Below are 17,972 nucleotides of genomic sequence, written 5' to 3' on the forward strand. Positions count from 1 at the left end.
TCTCTAGGGGTAGCCTCATTCTACTCCTTGAATAGAGAGCAGAGACGGTAGAGAAATCGATACACCCACTCCCTATTTTTTATTTTTGGGGCAGGTCCATTTTGTCTACTTATTTACCCTGGGCAAAACATCTCACTGGCGAACGAGAGGGGACAATAAGAGAGTGAACGTTATTTATAATAAGGTTTACATGGAGAAAATCAGACCTCTCTGAAATAGAAATGGATTGCCCTCCCTTCAGCAAAACATATTTTCCCTAAACCCTCCCTGAACGCTTAAAAACAAATGACCCTCCCCTATTCAAAAAATAATAAAACATCAAGTGGATAGCAGAGAACATGCCTACCGTTTACTCTCACTTCTTGGACAGACCAGAGCCTAGATATGCACTTTTAGAAACTGTTCTTTATCCTGTAAGCATTAGATGGCAGCACACAAATTTTGATAGAGCAAAGAACTGTGGGCCAGAAGGTTGTGGGTTTGCAGACCAACCATGGACAAGAGCAGGGGTGGAAATATCTCCTTTATAGTCAAAGCATTGCATGAATCTATCATCGTGTTTGCAGGTCCGAGAAAAAATAGCCTTTTATAAAAATGTCATGCAATTCTATGCCATGTACATATTAGCTGAATCTTTTTTATTACCACACAAATGACCGAAATTACAGGCTAAGAATGGACAGAGAGATAGGCCTGTGTGTTCATTTGATCATATTTCTTAATGCCAAATCAGTGTGTCGTGTTTGCAACGAAACTGTCCCTGTTTGCAAATAATTTAATCTGAGATGTCATTAGGAATCTGAGCATGGTACTTTCAAAAATTAGGCCTATCTTTCCACCCCACACAGAGTAGGCCTACTGACGGAAAGAAATGTAAGCGTTAACTGCTGGCTAACGTTACTCTTCTTCCATGGCTTAACCCAACGAGACAAGGTCACAAGTGTTTCCCTATAAACTGTCTGGGTTAAAACATACTCTAGGCCTGTTGTACAGGAAGTGAATACCTTCATCAATTGATAGTGACAGAATTATATTACTTCCCAAGCAAAGTCCATGTTTTGTCCCCTCGGCTATAGAAGGTTGTAGCTCAGCATCTGAATATCAAAGAAACAGGACAAAATATCCCCATATGCATCCGAGTCACGTCTTTTACAGCTTGTTTCTAGCATAAAGCATTGCGGGCTAAAGCACTAATTGTCAGGACCCGGTGCGAGAAACAGTCACTAATAATTGGCAGAACCCAGAAGATGAGGCAGACACAGCAGTACTAGAGATGGTGGTTTAATAAAAAATAGATATCTTCCAAAATACAAAAGAAAATCCACAAAGTGGTAAAAACAGCAAGGGAAAAAACAAACCTCAAAAGACCAATCCAAAAATACACGAGAACAAAACCAGAGAACCTCTGGAAAATCCAACAAGAGAAAAATGTTCACAAAGGCTGGGGCTGGGTGCTAACATACAAACACTTAGCAAGGAACTAAGGAACACACAGGGTTTAAATACTAACAAGGGAATGACTTACAGGTGCAAACAATAATTAGGGCAAGAAAAACAAAAGGTACAAAAAAGGTGCAAGGGGGACATCTAGTGAACAAAACCAAACAGTCCTGGCCAAAACCTGACACTAATGATTGGTTTATTTTCTTCAAAACTAACAAGGGGTAGGCCTGTGCATTTTAAAATGTTCTTTAACTTTACAGCCCTTCACCGACACGGAGGTAGGCTATTTAAAGAGTGTATGGCGAGTGGAGGAATTGACCGACAAATCTATGGATATAGCAGCTTATAGCCTAATTTAGTCTGTAAAACAGGTAGACCGACCTCATATTTCGTAAATAGGAAGAAATAGGCTCCAACACAAAGCCCTCTTGTTGTTAGTAAAGTCTAACTAAAATTAAGACGGTTTAAATTAATAATGCCTACTTGAATTTGACTACTTTCAGCACCATGAGCGGTCCATTTCCAATTCATTGTGCTGCGGCTGCTGCTTCAAGTTTCAGCACCACAATGTACGTTACTGAAATCTGGCTTAATTGTGATGTCAATAACTCTGATAAATGCATCATGGGCAAGAAACATATTGTTTTTATTCAAATCAATTATAGTAGTAGCAAGCTATCAAATTAGTTCTCTTCACCTTCGCGCTCTCCTCAAACTGAACAGAACATAGGCTATAGACTAGTCCATTGTATGATGCAAGATAGTGCATTTTTTTAGGCTAGGCCTAATCAACAATTCTTTTCGGGAGAAGCCTTTGACTCTACTCCTGAACTGCAACCGTAGGCCTACAAAGCACAGCAATTGGTTAGGCACAGAAAAACGAGCAAACAGGCCGGGGCTCAGGGTTGTAATGTCCAATGCAGCCTAGTTTTATTTACACCATCCTAGCAGCTATCTTAGAAATACAACTTTGCTCTGTGCTTCTCCGAGCATGCACTTCGTAGCCTATAGGCTATGGATCATTTGATTGAGACCACACTAAATAGCCTATAGGCGCACTTGATATTGCACAGTCAGCAGAGAATCAGAGATGAGGGGCGGCATCGGGCACACATTGATATATATATCCTAATAAGCAACTGATTCTAAAACACCGAGAAATATAGAAATTCCATCAATTACAATGACAAAATACTAAACCCTCCTTTGACTGAAATGTAAAAAGCGATGACCCTCGCCCATCTTCCTCCAGGTAACCATGCTGTAAATTCTGATCCCTCCCTAAGTAGACCAGAGCCAGGTGTTACATCTCTCACGTGAGCATGCCAGATATTATGGAGGATCCATAAACTCACACAGGAAAAGCATGCTCACAGTACACAGAACCAAAATATTAACACAACAGTTTTGGTCCCATGTTTCATGAGCTGAAATAAAATTTCCCAGAAATATACCATACGCATAAAAAGCTTATTTCTCTAAAATTGTGTGCACAAATTTGTTTACGTCCCTGTTAGTGAGCATTTCTCCTTTGCCAAGATAATCCATCCACCTGACAGGTGTGGCATATCAAGAAGCTGATTAAACAGCATGATCGATACACAGGTGCACCTTGTGCTGGGAACAATAAAAGGCCACTCTAAAATGTGTAGTTTTGTCACACAACACAATGCCATAGATGTCTCAAGTTTTGAGGCAGCGTGCAATTGGCATGTTGACTGCAGGAATGTCCAACAGAGCTGTTGCCAGAGAATTGGATGTTCATTTCTCTACCATAAGCTGCCTCCAACGTTGTTTTAGAGAATTTGGCAGTACGTCCAACTGGCCTCACAACCGCAGACCACGTGTAACCACACTAGCCTAGGACCTCCACATCGGGCTTATTCACCTGCGGGATCGTCTGAGACCAGCCACCCAGACAGCTGTTGAAACTGAAAAGTATTTATGTCTGTAATAAAGCACTTTTGTGGGGGAAACCTCATTCTGATTGGCTAGGCCTGGCTCTCAAGTGGGTGGGCCTATGCCCTCCCAGGCCCACCCATGGCTGTGCCACTGCCCAGTTATGTGAAATCCATAGATTAGGGCAGAGTGAATTTATTTCAATTGACTGATTTCCTTATATGAACTGTAACTCAAGTAAAATCGTTGAAATTGTTGCATGTTGCTTTTATATTTGTGTTCATTATAATTACCAAGCCATTGAGCGAGTTACTTCTGGGCAACAACAGAACCACTGGCCTAAGGGATAGGGGGAAGTTTGGGATTGGCCCTTTGTCTGGAAGCAGCAGATGCCTTTTTAAAATGTATATTCATGTCAAAGTGTTAGTTTATCCTCCCTGAAATGAGTCATTTAAGCGGAGAAAATCCCACAGGGGGAGACAAGAAAATGTATAGAGAAAGACAGAGTGGCTTCCCGGAAAGCTACATTGTTTTCTCTGTTTTTCACCCAGTAACAGTAACACAAGAGCTTCATTCTAAAGGGCAAGACGAGAGTCACTGACTGTAAATGGCTGAACGGGGAAGCATACAGATGTAATAAGCATACAGCACATGCACACACTGATCAATGTAATCTTCTCACACTGACTTATAAATACTCATCAGCTCATAGCATAGTGCAAACACACAAAAACAAATGCACAATGTCACTTCAAATGACACAAATGTCACACTAAAATACTGTGCATTCACACGTAACCACTGAACCCACAAACACAAAGCATACTACACCCTCACACTAGGTTTATGAGTATAGACACACAAGATTACGCCATGCCTTCAGAAACGGCAAGTCTCTCTGGCGAGTGAACTTGAGTACCTACACCTACACATTTTCCTGGAAAAGGGGTTGGTGTTTATCCTAAATAAAGGGGACCACCCCTTTTCAGTCCAGTTTAGGGAAGTGCTCATCTGTCTGTGGTCAAGCTACTGGAAATAAAGAAGTGTTGCCTCTTTCTGTCCACTGCTCCTATTGAACGTTCTCTAGTCACATGACCCTTAGTGGAGGTCAAAGTGTACCTACCGGTACATTGTAAGGTGGAAATTCCAACGCTAACAGGCTTTTAGGGGTTGAGTGCGGTTCCTATTCCAACTTTGAAGCAAGGAGTCTAGGTTTCAACCAAATTCTCACATCTTGTTTAGTGAGAGCTTCTTGAATGAATGACGTATGGACTGTTATGATGACTGAAAAGTCTTGCTTACTGAAGGTGACTGAGAGTCTGTTTGACTCGTCATCACTGTGGCTGAGAGATTTCAATGGTTCCAATTATTATGTAATTTTATGGGTCTGGTTGTTTAATTTACCTTTTTGTTATTGCTTGTGACAATATATGATGTTACCAAACGAAACACAATGACCAAGGTAACATAGTAAACATAAATCCAGGACACTCAAGTTAGTATGATATGTTACTGTTGGTATGGTTGCATAAGACAGAAGGTAAATACAGCGAACTTCTAGCAACCCAAAGGTTGTGTGTTCGAATCTCATCATAGAAAACTTGAGCAGTTTAGCTAATTAGCAACTTACTACTTTTTAGCCACTTTGGAACTATTTAGCATGTTAGCTAACCGTTTCCCTAACCCTAACCTTAACCCTTTAACCTAACTCCTAACCCTAACCCCTAGTCTAGCTAATGTTAGCCACCTAGCTAATGTTAGCAACAACATTTCGGGAATTCGTAAAATATCATACGTATTGCAAATTCATAACATATTAAATGAATTGCAATTCGTAACATATATAAATTGTAATTCATAACATATTATACTTAATGGATGATGGACATCCACAAATTAATACATACCATACGAAACATAGCATATCATACTAAATGGAGGGTGACCAATTCACGTTTACTGTGTTACGTTTACCCCTGAGTCCAAGTTGCACACAATCCCTTCTGCCCTCATTCACTCCCCTGTGTGGATCTGAGTGAAGGGAAGGGGAAAGGGGGATACCTAGTCAGTTGTACAACTAAATGCCTTCAACTGAAGTGTGTCTTCCGCATTTAACCCAACCCCTCTGAATCAGAGAGGTGCGGGGTCGCTTTCTTAATCGAAGGCTTGTTGTCGGGGGCTAGATTTTTCCACCTTTCCGGGTCGGGGATTCAAACCAGCTACCTTTCGGTTACTGGCCCAATGCTCTTCACAGCTAGGCTACCTGCCGCCTCTATGACTAGGTTACTGGTGTAAAAGCAATAGCTCCACCTTTCATGTTTTTTGAAAGTCAGACCTCAGATTAGCGAAGGACAGTGAATGAAATGCAGCCAGGATTTGTAGGGGTTATATGGTTCAGGGGTAGGGTTATATGGTTCAGGGGTAGGGTTATATGGATTAGGGGTAGGGTTATATGGATCAGGGTTGGGTTATATGGATCAGGGGTAGGGTTATATGGATCAGGGGTAGGGTTATATGGATCAGGGGTAGGGTTATATGGATCAGGGGTAGGGTTATATGGATCAGGGGTAGGTTATATGGATCAGGGGTAGGGTTATATGGAACAGGGGTAGGGTTATATGGATCAGGGGTAGGGTTATATGGATCAGGGGTAGGGTTATATGGATCAGGGGTAGGGTTATATGGATCAGGGGTAGGGTTATATGGATCAGGGGTAGGGTTATATGGATCAGGGGTAGGGTTATATGGATCAGGGGTAGGGTTATATGGATCAGGGTTGGGTTATATGGATCAGGGTTGGGTTATATGGATCAGGGTTGGGTTATATGGATCAGGGGTAGGGTTATATGGATCAGGGGTAGGGTTATATGGATCAGGGGTAGGGTTATATGGATCAGGGGTAGGGTTATATGGATCAGGGGTAGGGTTATATGGATCAGGGGTAGGGTTATATGGATCAGGGTTGGGTTATATGGATCAGGGGTAGGGTTATATGGATCAGGGTTGGGTTATATGGATCAGGGGTAGGGTTATATGGATCAGGGGTAGGGTTATATGGATCAGGGGTAGGGTTATATGGATCAGGGTTGGGTTATATGGATCAGGGGTAGGGTTATATGGATCAGGGTTGGGTTATATGGATCAGGGGTAGGGTTATATGGATCAGGGGTAGGGTTATATGGATCAGGGGTAGGGTTATATGGATCAGGGTTGGGTTATATGGATCAGGGGTAGGGTTATATGGATCAGGGGTAGGGTTATATGGAACAGGGGTAGGGTTATATGGATCAGGGGTAGGGTTATATGGATCAGGGGTAGGGTTATATGGAACAGGGGTAGGGTTATATGGATCAGGGGTAGGGTTATATGGATCAGGGGTAGGGTTATATGGATCAGGGGTAGGGTTATATGGAACAGGGGTAGGGTTATATGGATCAGGGGTAGGGTTATATGGATCAGGGGTAGGGTTATATGGATCAGGGGTAGGGTTATATGGATCAGGGGTTGGGTTATATGGATCAGGGGTAGGGTTATATGGATCAGGGTAGGGTTATATGGATCAGGGTTGGGTTATATGGATCAGGGGTAGGGTTATATGGATCAGGGGTAGGGTTATATGGATCAGGGGTAGGGTTATATGGATCAGGGGTAGGGTTATATGGATCAGGGGTAGGGTTATATGGATACATTTGGAATTGAGCGATTATCTCGCACCCTTCCTTCATCTAACTGTATGCCTCTCCCTCCTGCTCCCCTTTTTTTCAGACTGTGATTTGATTGTTCAATCTATCTCTCCCCCTCTCCTTTTCTATCTCCTGTCCCTCTCTCTCTCTCTCTCTCTCTCTCTCTCTCTCTCTCTCTCTCTCTCTCTCTCTCTCTCTCACTGTCAGGCCTCAAAGCGGTGTGAACCTGCAGGTGTGTTTTGTGAATGACAGCAACAGTGACAAGGACAGCGATGCAGAGGACAGCAGGACAGAGACCAGCCTGGACACGCCGCTGTCACCTGTGGTACACGCTAAAGATGTAGATGTGTGTGTGGCGTGTGTTCTCATTCACACAACTGATACTTTGGAACCTGACATAACAGGACTTAACAGGAGAAAAACAGGCTAATTGACTGTGGAACGTGTGTGTGAGCACACACACCAATGTGTTTGTGTTTGATGACCATGAAGTATGCATGTATTTACATTACAATCTATGATTCTGTATAACTAGCATGTGTATTTGTACTTACTGTGGTGTATGTGTGCGTCCATCCAGAGCAAGCAGAGTTCATCCCTGTCAGACCGGGACACGGGAGAGGAGGACTCAGACCCCCTGGAGGATTGTGGCTTCTGGCGGGTGCAGCGGCGGCTCCAAGAGGAGGCACGGGTGGCCCTGGCGTTGGCTCGCCCTATGGCCCGCATGCAGGTAGAGGTGGAGAGACAGATCCAGATCCACCGCCGCTCGCCCGTCGCCGACCTGGTCAGTGTGTGTGTTGTAGACCTGTCATTTCTGATAAGTTGACTTGGCTGGAGGCCATGGTGCAGTCAGAATAACACATTTAATACCTAGGGTGGTGTAGCGGTCTAAGCCGCAGCTTAAGGCACACGTGTCTAGTGTTGACATAGGTTAGAATCCAGGCTACTGCCCTTTGACACAACCTCTATCTTTCCCCATGTCAGAAAAATATGTATTTAGAATTATTCTGGGTACATGCATTTACATTCAATATGCAAGATGCGAGATCAAGTTACATCTTAGATGCAAGGGCATAGTACAAAATGAATAGCATGGTATTTCCGTTTACAGTTGTTGGTGTTAAAAGCACTTGATAAAAAGCCCTAATGTAATGGCTAAGAAGCCAATTATTCTCAAGATCAGATGTTGGTTGAAATGAAACTGATACCACTTTCAGTCAAACAATGAGAACAATGAGACTTTTTCATGTTTCCTGGTACAGAGAGTGAAATTCTGCCGTCTCAGCCAGTTCCACATTGGATTGTCATGAGTTCCTGAGGCCTTTGAGAACTCTTTCCTGTGTGATCTGAGGCCCAGGGTGATGGAAAAACACTTGTACTTCAAACCATTTTAACTTACACTACCGTTCAAAATTTTGGGGTCACTTAGAAATGTCCTTGTCTTTGAAAGAAAAGCACATTTTTTTTGTCCATTAAAATAACATCAAATTGATCAGAAATACAGTGTAGACATTGTTAATGTTGTAAATTACTATTGTAGCTGGAAACGGCAGATTTTTAAATGAAATATCTACATAGGAGTACAAAGGCCCATTATCAGCAACCATCACTTCTGTGTTCCGATGGCACATTGTGTTAGCTAATCCAAGTTTATAATTTTAAAAGGCTAATTGATCATTAGAAAACCCTTTTGCAATTATATTAGCACAGATGAAAACTGTTGTACTGATTAAAGAAGCAATGAAACTGGCCTTCTGTAGACTAGTTTATTCTGAAACTCATCAGTCTATTCTTGTTCTCAGAAATGAAGGCTATTCCATGCAAGAAATTGCCAATAAACTGAAGATCTCGTACAACGCTGTGTACTACTCCCTTCACAGAACAGCGCAAACTGGCTCTAACCAGAATAGAAGGAGTGGGATGCCCCGGTGCATAACTGAGCAAGAGGACAAGTACATTAGAGTGTCTAGTTTGAGAAACAGACGCCTCACAAGTCCTCAACTGGCAGCTTCATTAAATAGTACCCGCAAAACACCAGTCTCAACATCAACAGTGAAGAGGTGACTCCGGGATGCTGGCCTTGCTGGCCTTCTACGCTCGGAGTCGGGAAGCAAGTACAGGGAGTGAGTGTACAAACACAAAACTCAAACAACGCACCAACATAAAACAGAGTCAATAACACCTGAGGAAAGAACCAAGGGGAGTGACAGATATAGCGAAGGAGGTGATGGAGGTGATGAAGGAGGTGATGGAGTCCAGGTGAGTGTCATGAGGCGCCTGTGCGCTTGACGATGGTGACAGGTGTGCGGGATAATCAGCAGCCTGATGACCTAGAGGCCGGAGAGGGAGTATACGTGACATATTCCATTAAAAATCATCCGTTTCCAGCTACAATAGTCATTTACAACATTAACATTGTGTACACTGTATTTCTGATCAATTTGATGTTATTTTAATGGACAAAAAATATGCCTTTCTTTCAAAAACAAGGACATTTCTCAGTGACCCCAAACGTTTGAACGGTAGTGTATGTGCAAGCAATTAACTTATAAGCACGCAATTAACTTATGAGCAAGCAATTAACTTATGAGCACGCAATTAACTTATGAGCAAGCAATTAACTTATGAGCAAGCAATTAACTTATGAGCAAGCAATTAACTTATGAGCAAGCAATTAACTTATAAGCACGCATTTAACTTATGAGCAAGCAATTAACTTATGAGCAAGCAATTAACTTATGAGCAAGCAATTAACTTATGAGCAAGCAATTAAGCAGGTTACTCTTATTATGATTGCAAACAAAGATAAGTAGAATATGGCATCCGGATTGGGTTGTCCTCCGTCCTCAGTGTGTGTTTGTGACTTGTGTGTGTGACTATGACAGTGTGCGTGTGACTGTGTGCGTGTGACTGTGTGCGTGCAAGAGGCCTGACAGGTAGCCGGGGAGGGACAGTGCGTTTATTAGCCTCAGCCGGTCGACCTAGTAATTTACTGGAATAAACTTGGTAGTCGACTTAGTGCTTTTTTTGGAACAAGCTTTAGCACTTCTAAGAAATTGGTAGCTACCTAGATGTAGTGTAATTTTTATATTTCCCCCGCCCCAACGATTGTGGTGAATTAGTTGTAAATACGACCATACAGTCATTATGTGTCAGACCGAGCAAATTCCCCCCTGACTGGAGTTTCACTGAACTGTTGATGTGTGTGTCAGTACCTAAACAAATAATGGTGAGATGATGGCATTTAACTCGCCCCGGTCTAAAGAAACTGCTCTAAAATCAGGATAACAGAAAGGATTGAATTATTTGCATATACACTGCCTTCAGAAATTATTCACACCCCTTGACTTTTTCCACATTTTGTTGTTGTTACAGCCTGAATTTAAAATGGATTACATTGAGATGTTGTGTCACTGTCCTACACACAATACCCCATAAAGTCAAAATGGAATTATGTTTTTATTTTTTTATTTACCAATTCATTAAAAATCAAAAGCAAAAATGTCTTGAGTCAATAAGTATACAACCCCTTTATTATGGCAAGCCTAAATAAGTTCAGGAGTAAAAATGTGCTTAAGAAGTCACATAATAAGTTGCATGGACTCACTCTGTGTGCAATAATAGTGTTTAACATATATTTTTTTATGACTATTTCATCTCTGCACCCCACACATACAATTATCTGTAAGGTCCCTCAGTCGAGCAGTGAATTTCAAACACAGATTCAACCACAAAGACCAAGGAGGTTTTCCAATGCCTCGCAAAGAAGGGCACCTATTGGTAGATGAGTAAAAAATAAAATAAAAATCAGACATTGAATATCTTTGATCATGGTGAAATTGTTTATTACACTTTGGATGGTGTATGAATACACACAGTCACTACAAAGATACAGACGTCCTTCCTAACTCCGTTGCCAGAGAGGAAGGAAGCCGCTTAGGGATTTCACCATGAGGCCAATGGTGACTTTAAAACAGTTACATGTTTAAAATGGCTGTGATAGGAGAAAACTGAGGATGAAACAACAACATTTTAGTTACTCCACAATATTAACTTAAATGACAGAGTGAAAAGAAGGAAACCTGGACTGGAAAAAAATATTCAAAAACATGCATCCTGTGTGCAATAAGGCACTAAGGTAAAACTGCAGAAAATGTGGCAAAGAAAATGACTTAATGTCCTGAATACAAAGCATTATGTTTGGGGCAAATCCAACACAACACATCACTGAGTACCGCTCTTCATATTTTCAAGCATTCTGGTGGCTGCATCATGTTATGGGTATGCTTGTCATCAGCAAGGACTAGGGAGTATTTTAGAAATGGAATATAGCTAACCACAGGCAAAATCCTAGAGAAAAACCTGGTTCAGTCTGCTTTCCAACAGACACTGGGAGACATTCACCTTTCAGCAGGACAATAACCTAAAACACAAGGTCAAATATACACTGGAGTTGCTTACCAAGACGACATTGAATGTTCCTGAGTGGTCTAGTTACAGTTGTGACTTAAATCAGTTTGAAAATCTATGGCAAGACTTGAAAATGGCTGTTTAGTAATGATCAACAACCAACTTGACAGAGCTTGAAGAATTTAAATAATGTGAAAAAATATGTGCAAATATTGTGCAATCCAGGTGTGCAAAGCTCTTTGACATTAGAGAATTTTGTGCGTATTATATTGACAACAAAAAAAGACAATTAAATCCATTTCAATCCCACTTTTTAACACACACAAAATGTGGAAAAAGTTGGGGGCGTGAATACTTTTTGAAAGCACTGTAATCACCCTAACCCCAAAGGCCCAAATACAGTGCATTCGGAAAGTATTCAGACACCTTCACTTTTTCCACATTTTGTTACGTTTTAGAAATTTGTGTGATTTAAAAAAATATATTTTAAATGTATTTTTATTTTTCACTGAAATATCACATTTACATAAGTATTCAGACCCTTTACTCAGTACTTTGTTGAAGCACCTTTTGCAGCGATTACAGCCTTGAGTCTTCTTGGGTGTGACGCTACAAGCTTGGCACACCTGTATTTGGGGAGTTTCTCCTGTTCTTCTCCGCAGATCCTCTCAAGCTCTGTCAGGTTGGATGGGGAGGGTCGCTTCACATCTATTTTCAGGTCTCTCCAGAGATCTTCGATCGGGATCAAGTCCAGACTTTGGCTGGGCCACTCAAGGGCATTCAGAGACTTGTCCCGAAGCCACTCCTGCGTTGTCTTAGCTGTGTGCTTAGGGTCGTTATCCTGTTGGAAGGCGAACCTTCGCCCTATTCTGAGGTCCTGAGCAGGTTTTCATTAAAGATCTCTCTGTACTTTGCTTTGTTCATCTTTCCTTTGATCCTGATTAGTCTCCCAGTCCCTGCCACTGAAACACATCCCCACAGCATGATGCTGCCACCACCATGCTTCACTGTAGGGATGATGACAGGTTTCCTTCAGACGTGATGCTTGGCATTCAGGCCAAAGAGTTCAATCTTGGTTTCATCAGACCAGAGAATCTTGTTTCTCATGGTCTGAGAGTCCTCTAAGTGCCTTTTGGCAAACTCCAAGCGGGCTGTCATGTGCCTTTTACTGAGGAGTGGCTTCAATCTGGCCACTCTACCATAAAGGCCTGATTGGTGGAGTGCTGCAGAGATGGTTGTCCTTCTGGAAGGTTCACCCATCTCCACAGAGGAACTCTGGTGCTCTGTCAGAGTGACCATCGGGTTCTTGGTCACCTCCCTCCCCAAATTGCTCAGTTTGGCCGGGTGGCCAGCTCTAGGAAGAATCTTGGTGGTTCCAAACTTCTTGCATTTAAGAATGATGGAGGCCAGTGTGTTCTTGGGGACTTTCAATGGTGCAGAACGTTTTTGGAACCTTTCCCCATATCTGTGCCTCGACACAATCCTGTCTCGGAGCTCTATGGACAATTCCTTCGACCTCATGTCTTGATTTTTGCTCTGAAATTAACTGTCAACTGTGGGACCTTATATTGACTGCTGTGTGCCTTTCAAAATCATGTCCAATCAATTGAATTTACCACAGGTGGACTCCAATCAAGTTGTAGAAACATCTCAAGGATGATCAATGGAAACAGGATGCACCTGAGCTCAATTTCGAGTCTCATAGCAAAGGGTCTGAATACTTATGTAAATAAGGTATATCTGTTATTATTATTTATTTTTTGCAAAAATTCCTAAAAAACTGTTTTCGCTTTTTCATTATGGGGTATCGTAGATTGAGGATAAAAAAAAAAATCCATTTTAGAATAAGGCTGTAACATAACAAAATGTGGAGAAAGTCAAGGCTGCACTGTATGTTGCCTTGTTTCTCTCTAAACATGACTGTACCTAATGTTCCCCTGCTTGTCTAGTTAATGTTCTAACGATGTCCCCATGTCTGTTTGTGTGCAGCTGCCCCACCTGCCCCATATCAGCGAGGGTCTGATGAAGAGGAGTCTGAGGAGGGGAGACATGAGGGACATGAGCCTGGGCCAGCTTCAGGTCATCACCAACGATCTGCACTCGCAGATACAGAGTGAGTACACACACGTACGTATGCACACGCACCACCGGAGGCTGGTGAGGGGAGGACGGCTCATAATAATGTCTGGAATGGAATAAATGGAATGGTATTAAAACCCATAGAATGCATGTGTTTGATATTATTCCATTAATTCCGTTCCAGCCATTACTTTGAGCCCGTCCTCCCCAATTAAGGTGGCCCCAGCCACCTGTGGTACACACCCAATCTACCTTTCATCACCACCATCATAACTCTGTTGTTCCAGGGGCTATGAGATGTTAAGATAACGTTGTGGTGACGTTGCAGGCCTGAATGAGGAGCTGGTGCAGCTGCTGCTGATGAGAGATGAGCTCCATGTGGAGCAGGACGCCATGCTGGTGGACATAGAGGACCTGACCAGGTGAAGATCATATTGTACAGTACTGTGAACATAGAAGCACACACACATACACGCATTAAAGCACACACACACACACACACACACACACACACACACACACACACACACACACACACACACACACACACACACACACACACACACACACACACACACACACACACACACACACACACACACACACACACACACACACACTTGCGCTCCACCACCCCTAATAGCACCACCATTAGGCCTCTGTAGTAACCTTAGTTCTGGAGGTCAAATGCCATGGAAAGTCTCAGCTAAAATACAATCTTCTGAAAACAAACTAGTCTTTTTTAAAAAGGATCTAATGATGATTTTTCATGCATTCTTTAATGTAACTGTTATTTGTTGTTCTTTCTTGTCACAGGCATGCTCAGAGCCAGCAGAGACACATGGCAGAGAAAACCCTCTCCAAATAAAACCCATAGTCACCTGTCCCCATCATCACCTATGTCACATGACAGCCACAACCAACTCAGAGCAGTGGTCAACAACCCTGGTCCTAGAGACCAATAAGGCATGCAGGGTTTTGTTCCAGGTCAGCACTTTCACACCTGATTTAACTGGTTAATACCTTTGATGACTAGGCAATTGGTTGATGCAGGGTTGTTTTAGTGCTGGAACAAAAGCCTGGACATGCTTTAACTCTCCAGAACGAGGGTTGCTGTCCACGGCTACAGAGGGACCAAACCCAACCAGGAGTCATACAAAGTCCTGAGTTTTAAGTGTTCAGACAAAACTCCGGGCCCCAGTCATAAACCATGTGTCGTAGTGACAGTTTGATCACAGAAGATGACTAGGGTTCTGTTTGTTGCCCAGCTCAGCCAGTCTTGGTGCTTTGTAGAATACTAAACACACATAGCTGTTTGTGCTGTTGCTAAGGAATTAGCTCCTAGGCTTCCCAGTGTATAAACATTGCGGCAGCTACACAGATCTTGTATGAATAATTTAGACACACAAATAGATGTAGTACAGCTGTTGTTGCATAATTCCACCTGTTTAAACATTCTGATGTTTTGAAGCTTTACTGGTTGACCCTTGCTTTTGCCAAATGTTTACAGACAGATTGCAATGACCTTATTTTTGTCTGCACTTTAAATTAAATGGAAGATAAGAGTCCTTTTGGTGTTTTTTGTGGCAGACTTCAAATAATGGGGGTGCTTAACTAATATTGATACCCATATGTTCAAAATATTAACATATTTTTAGGGCGCCACCAAAGGTCGGTATGTAATTCGATCCCTGCTTTGTGACCCAAATGCTACTCCACAGAAAAACGATGTATTTTAAGACAAAATATTATTGACAAAGTCAAATCTCAATGGTTAAGAACTAAAGATGTCTGAGCTGACTGTTCTTGACACTGGTAAAGTGATAGCTGGTCGGTCTGGGCTAAATAAAAAAACGTTGCTGAGCAGGAAAGAGACTTGGATGCCTTGTGGACTGGTTCAAGATGACATCTATGTTCAGTATGATTAGTCCATCTTCAGCATTTAGAGAATGTCATTTTCCAGCAGCTCTTTTTTAAATTATTATTCTCCGTCGTGTTATACTAAGGTCCTTCAACTGTATTATGCTGCATTCTGAAAACGTTTTGTGTACAGAGATTAAAATTATAGATAAACGTTTGAAGTGTTTGCGTGTCTTTATTAGTTCAATGTTGTGTTGTTATGGTCAGTATTGATAGCCAGCTGAACCAGATCTAACTGACAGTAGATGAGACAGTCCAAATGAATTAATGAATTGTACAGAAGGATGTTTGAGAGACCTAAGAAGGCTACATTAGCCTACATGTGCCTTATAAATATATATAAACACATAAAACCTATAGATACGAACCAAACTACAAATTGGATAAGGTTAGAGTAGCCTACTAGCTGTTTTCTTCTACGGGTGTTAACAATTACATCATTAAATTGGCATTAATGCTATGACATATCTGAATATAGGCAAGTGACTGTTGCATGTGTGTGCAAAACAGGCAGTTTCCAACCACGAGAAAGCAGAGGAGGCGACCACATATTTCCTACCAAACTGTGAGAAACTGCTGTGGTTATAGTGGCCACAAACAAAACATCTAATACAACCAACTCAACTCCAGTTAATGTTAATTCCAGTTCCACTCTGGGAAAACGTTTCATTATATTGATATCGCTGGCATCTAGGAAAATTACACACAATGACATTGTTACCTGATTTACTTTCAATTTATATTTTCAAACATTGTTATTGTGGTAGGGAATTCCCTGCTAGGGAAAGTATAAAAACACTGAGAGATGAAGCAAGACACACAAAAGAATTAGGATAAACCAAGGATAAACATTGTTATTACCATGATGCCAAACGCCAAGCTTTGTGAGTAATCTATAGCCTATATCTCTTTCTCTTCTAACAAAATTATTGTTATAAAGTAGGTAGCCTATTTATTATTTGCTTAAAGTTAGAATAGGTCAGGTTATCTGAGAATATTTTTTTCCTGCATGAGAATATTGCAAAATCATCTAAAGATTATTGGCATATTATTGACAAATGTATTTGTATAGAAAGTTTAAGTTTTAAGTCTTTGTTCTACGTTGTTCTTGAACCTGTCAGATTTTGCCACTTGGCTGCTCTTGGTCGCGCTCACTTGTTCTCTCTGGCACGTGAACATGTCCAGCCCAGTGGTGTCGCGCAACCGCCCGATAACTGACAACTGTCTTACTACTGCGCAAACACTACTTTGGAACATCACGGAGGCGCTTGCACAGGTGAGACACAGGCACATTTTCCAATACTGTTCTTAATGGTAGACTATTTATTTAATTCATATCTGTAGCCTATTCATTAAATTTGTATCAATACTAGGAACACCTGTTCAAAGGAATAAACTGCACGGACCAGGGTATGGAGTTGAACACGAGAACACAGACAGTGCAAGTGTGTGCGCCAAAAGTAAGAAAATAATCACATTCTTTGATCTGTATTCAAATTTTTCAGACAATAATGTGAATTTCCCTATATAAGGCTATATAAGATCAATGTTGAAAGCATTTGTTGAATAATCTATACTTTGTTTTATAGACCAAAAGCACTCAACAGCACTCAACATGTTCCAGAGTGACAAATGTAAAGTTTGATCAGGTAGGCTATTTGCCGTTGTCTATAAATTACATATTACTGTTGTTGCCCAGAGCAACAGTTTTTCTCATAAGAAATGGCATGTTTATTTCCAGTCTAAAGGGGGCAAATCTAACACACTGTCTGCCTGTATTGGTAACTTTTTTACATGTCATTGTTCCTGTGTATCACATAGGACAAGTGTCTGAGGAACATTGAGGAGGATCTGCGTTGTTATAGTGACATGCTACAAGCTATTGACCCTAAACTGCTTGGACCCAATGTGCTACAGAACCTAGGAGAGATTAAGGAGGTAAAATCTGGGAATAACTATGCCAAAATACTGAGGACATGACCTAAAAAATTGCCTTTTGAGATATTTCTAACACAACCAGTTTTGTATACGAAAGTCATTGTAGCTGCAGGTTTAGGACACACAAGTCTACTGACATATATTGCCTCTTCTCTCACCCTTTCATTTGCTTTCGTTTTTTAAACAGAACTGCTTCTCCTCGTCTTTGTTGGGAGTCTGGTCCTCTCAGCAGGTAAGAGATTCTCAAAAGCAACCGTGACTAACATAAAGAGGCCTTTCACGGACTCAGTCTAATATTAGCAGGGATTACATTGGGATGTGGGTGGTGGAATTAATGGTCCCTAAAATATCTCCTGACCAAATATGGTCATTTGTATGTCAACTGTGTGTAACCAAATAGAGATAAAGTTAACTTGACACAGTGTACACTATGTTTATTTTCAGGATACACAAGGTTGTAGGCCTACTCAAGGTACTGCTAACCACAATTCCTTTGATGAAAGGGTACATCTGTGTAAAGTGCTGAAGGGGCTCCAGGTTCGCACCGTAACCATCAACAGAATCATTGGATATATTCATGCTGGAGAACACAATATGTAA

At 41.5% G+C, this 17,972-nt stretch overlaps 2 protein-coding genes across 3 annotated transcripts in view; both read left to right on the forward strand.

The window, feature by feature from the left end:
• Positions 1 to 15,591, forward strand: part of LOC139560571 (schwannomin-interacting protein 1-like) — a 22,164-nt gene extending 6,573 nt beyond the window's left edge. For both annotated transcript variants that reach the window (XM_071377467.1, XM_071377468.1), the window contains exons 3-7: positions 7,233 to 7,350; positions 7,606 to 7,809; positions 13,425 to 13,548; positions 13,843 to 13,936; positions 14,331 to 15,591. In XM_071377467.1, coding sequence (XP_071233568.1) covers positions 7,233 to 7,350; positions 7,606 to 7,809; positions 13,425 to 13,548; positions 13,843 to 13,936; positions 14,331 to 14,382 — 592 coding nt within the window. In that variant the 3' untranslated portion in view covers positions 14,383 to 15,591. The remainder of the gene's footprint in view (positions 1 to 7,232; positions 7,351 to 7,605; positions 7,810 to 13,424; positions 13,549 to 13,842; positions 13,937 to 14,330) is intronic.
• Positions 15,592 to 16,299: 708 nt separating this feature from the next.
• LOC139559570 (interleukin-12 subunit alpha) lies at positions 16,300 to 17,972 on the forward strand. Its single transcript, XM_071375675.1, has 7 exons — positions 16,300 to 16,318; positions 16,556 to 16,710; positions 16,808 to 16,894; positions 17,024 to 17,083; positions 17,256 to 17,372; positions 17,560 to 17,604; positions 17,817 to 17,972. Exons 1-7 carry the CDS (start codon positions 16,300 to 16,302, stop codon positions 17,970 to 17,972), a joined length of 639 nt encoding a protein of 212 aa, XP_071231776.1.

Source organism: Salvelinus alpinus, chromosome 30 (genome assembly GCF_045679555.1).
Source record: "Salvelinus alpinus chromosome 30, SLU_Salpinus.1, whole genome shotgun sequence".
NCBI classification, from domain to species: Eukaryota; Metazoa; Chordata; class Actinopteri; order Salmoniformes; family Salmonidae; genus Salvelinus; species Salvelinus alpinus.

Bases quoted from the DNA above. Each gene is read 5' to 3' on its own strand.
- LOC139559570 (XM_071375675.1), top strand. The intron at 16,895-17,023 runs GTAAGAAAATAA...TTTGTTTTATAG, and splicing joins TGCAAGTGTGTGCGCCAAAA to ACCAAAAGCACTCAACAGCA. The intron at 17,084-17,255 runs GTAGGCTATTTG...TGTATCACATAG, and splicing joins CAAATGTAAAGTTTGATCAG to GACAAGTGTCTGAGGAACAT.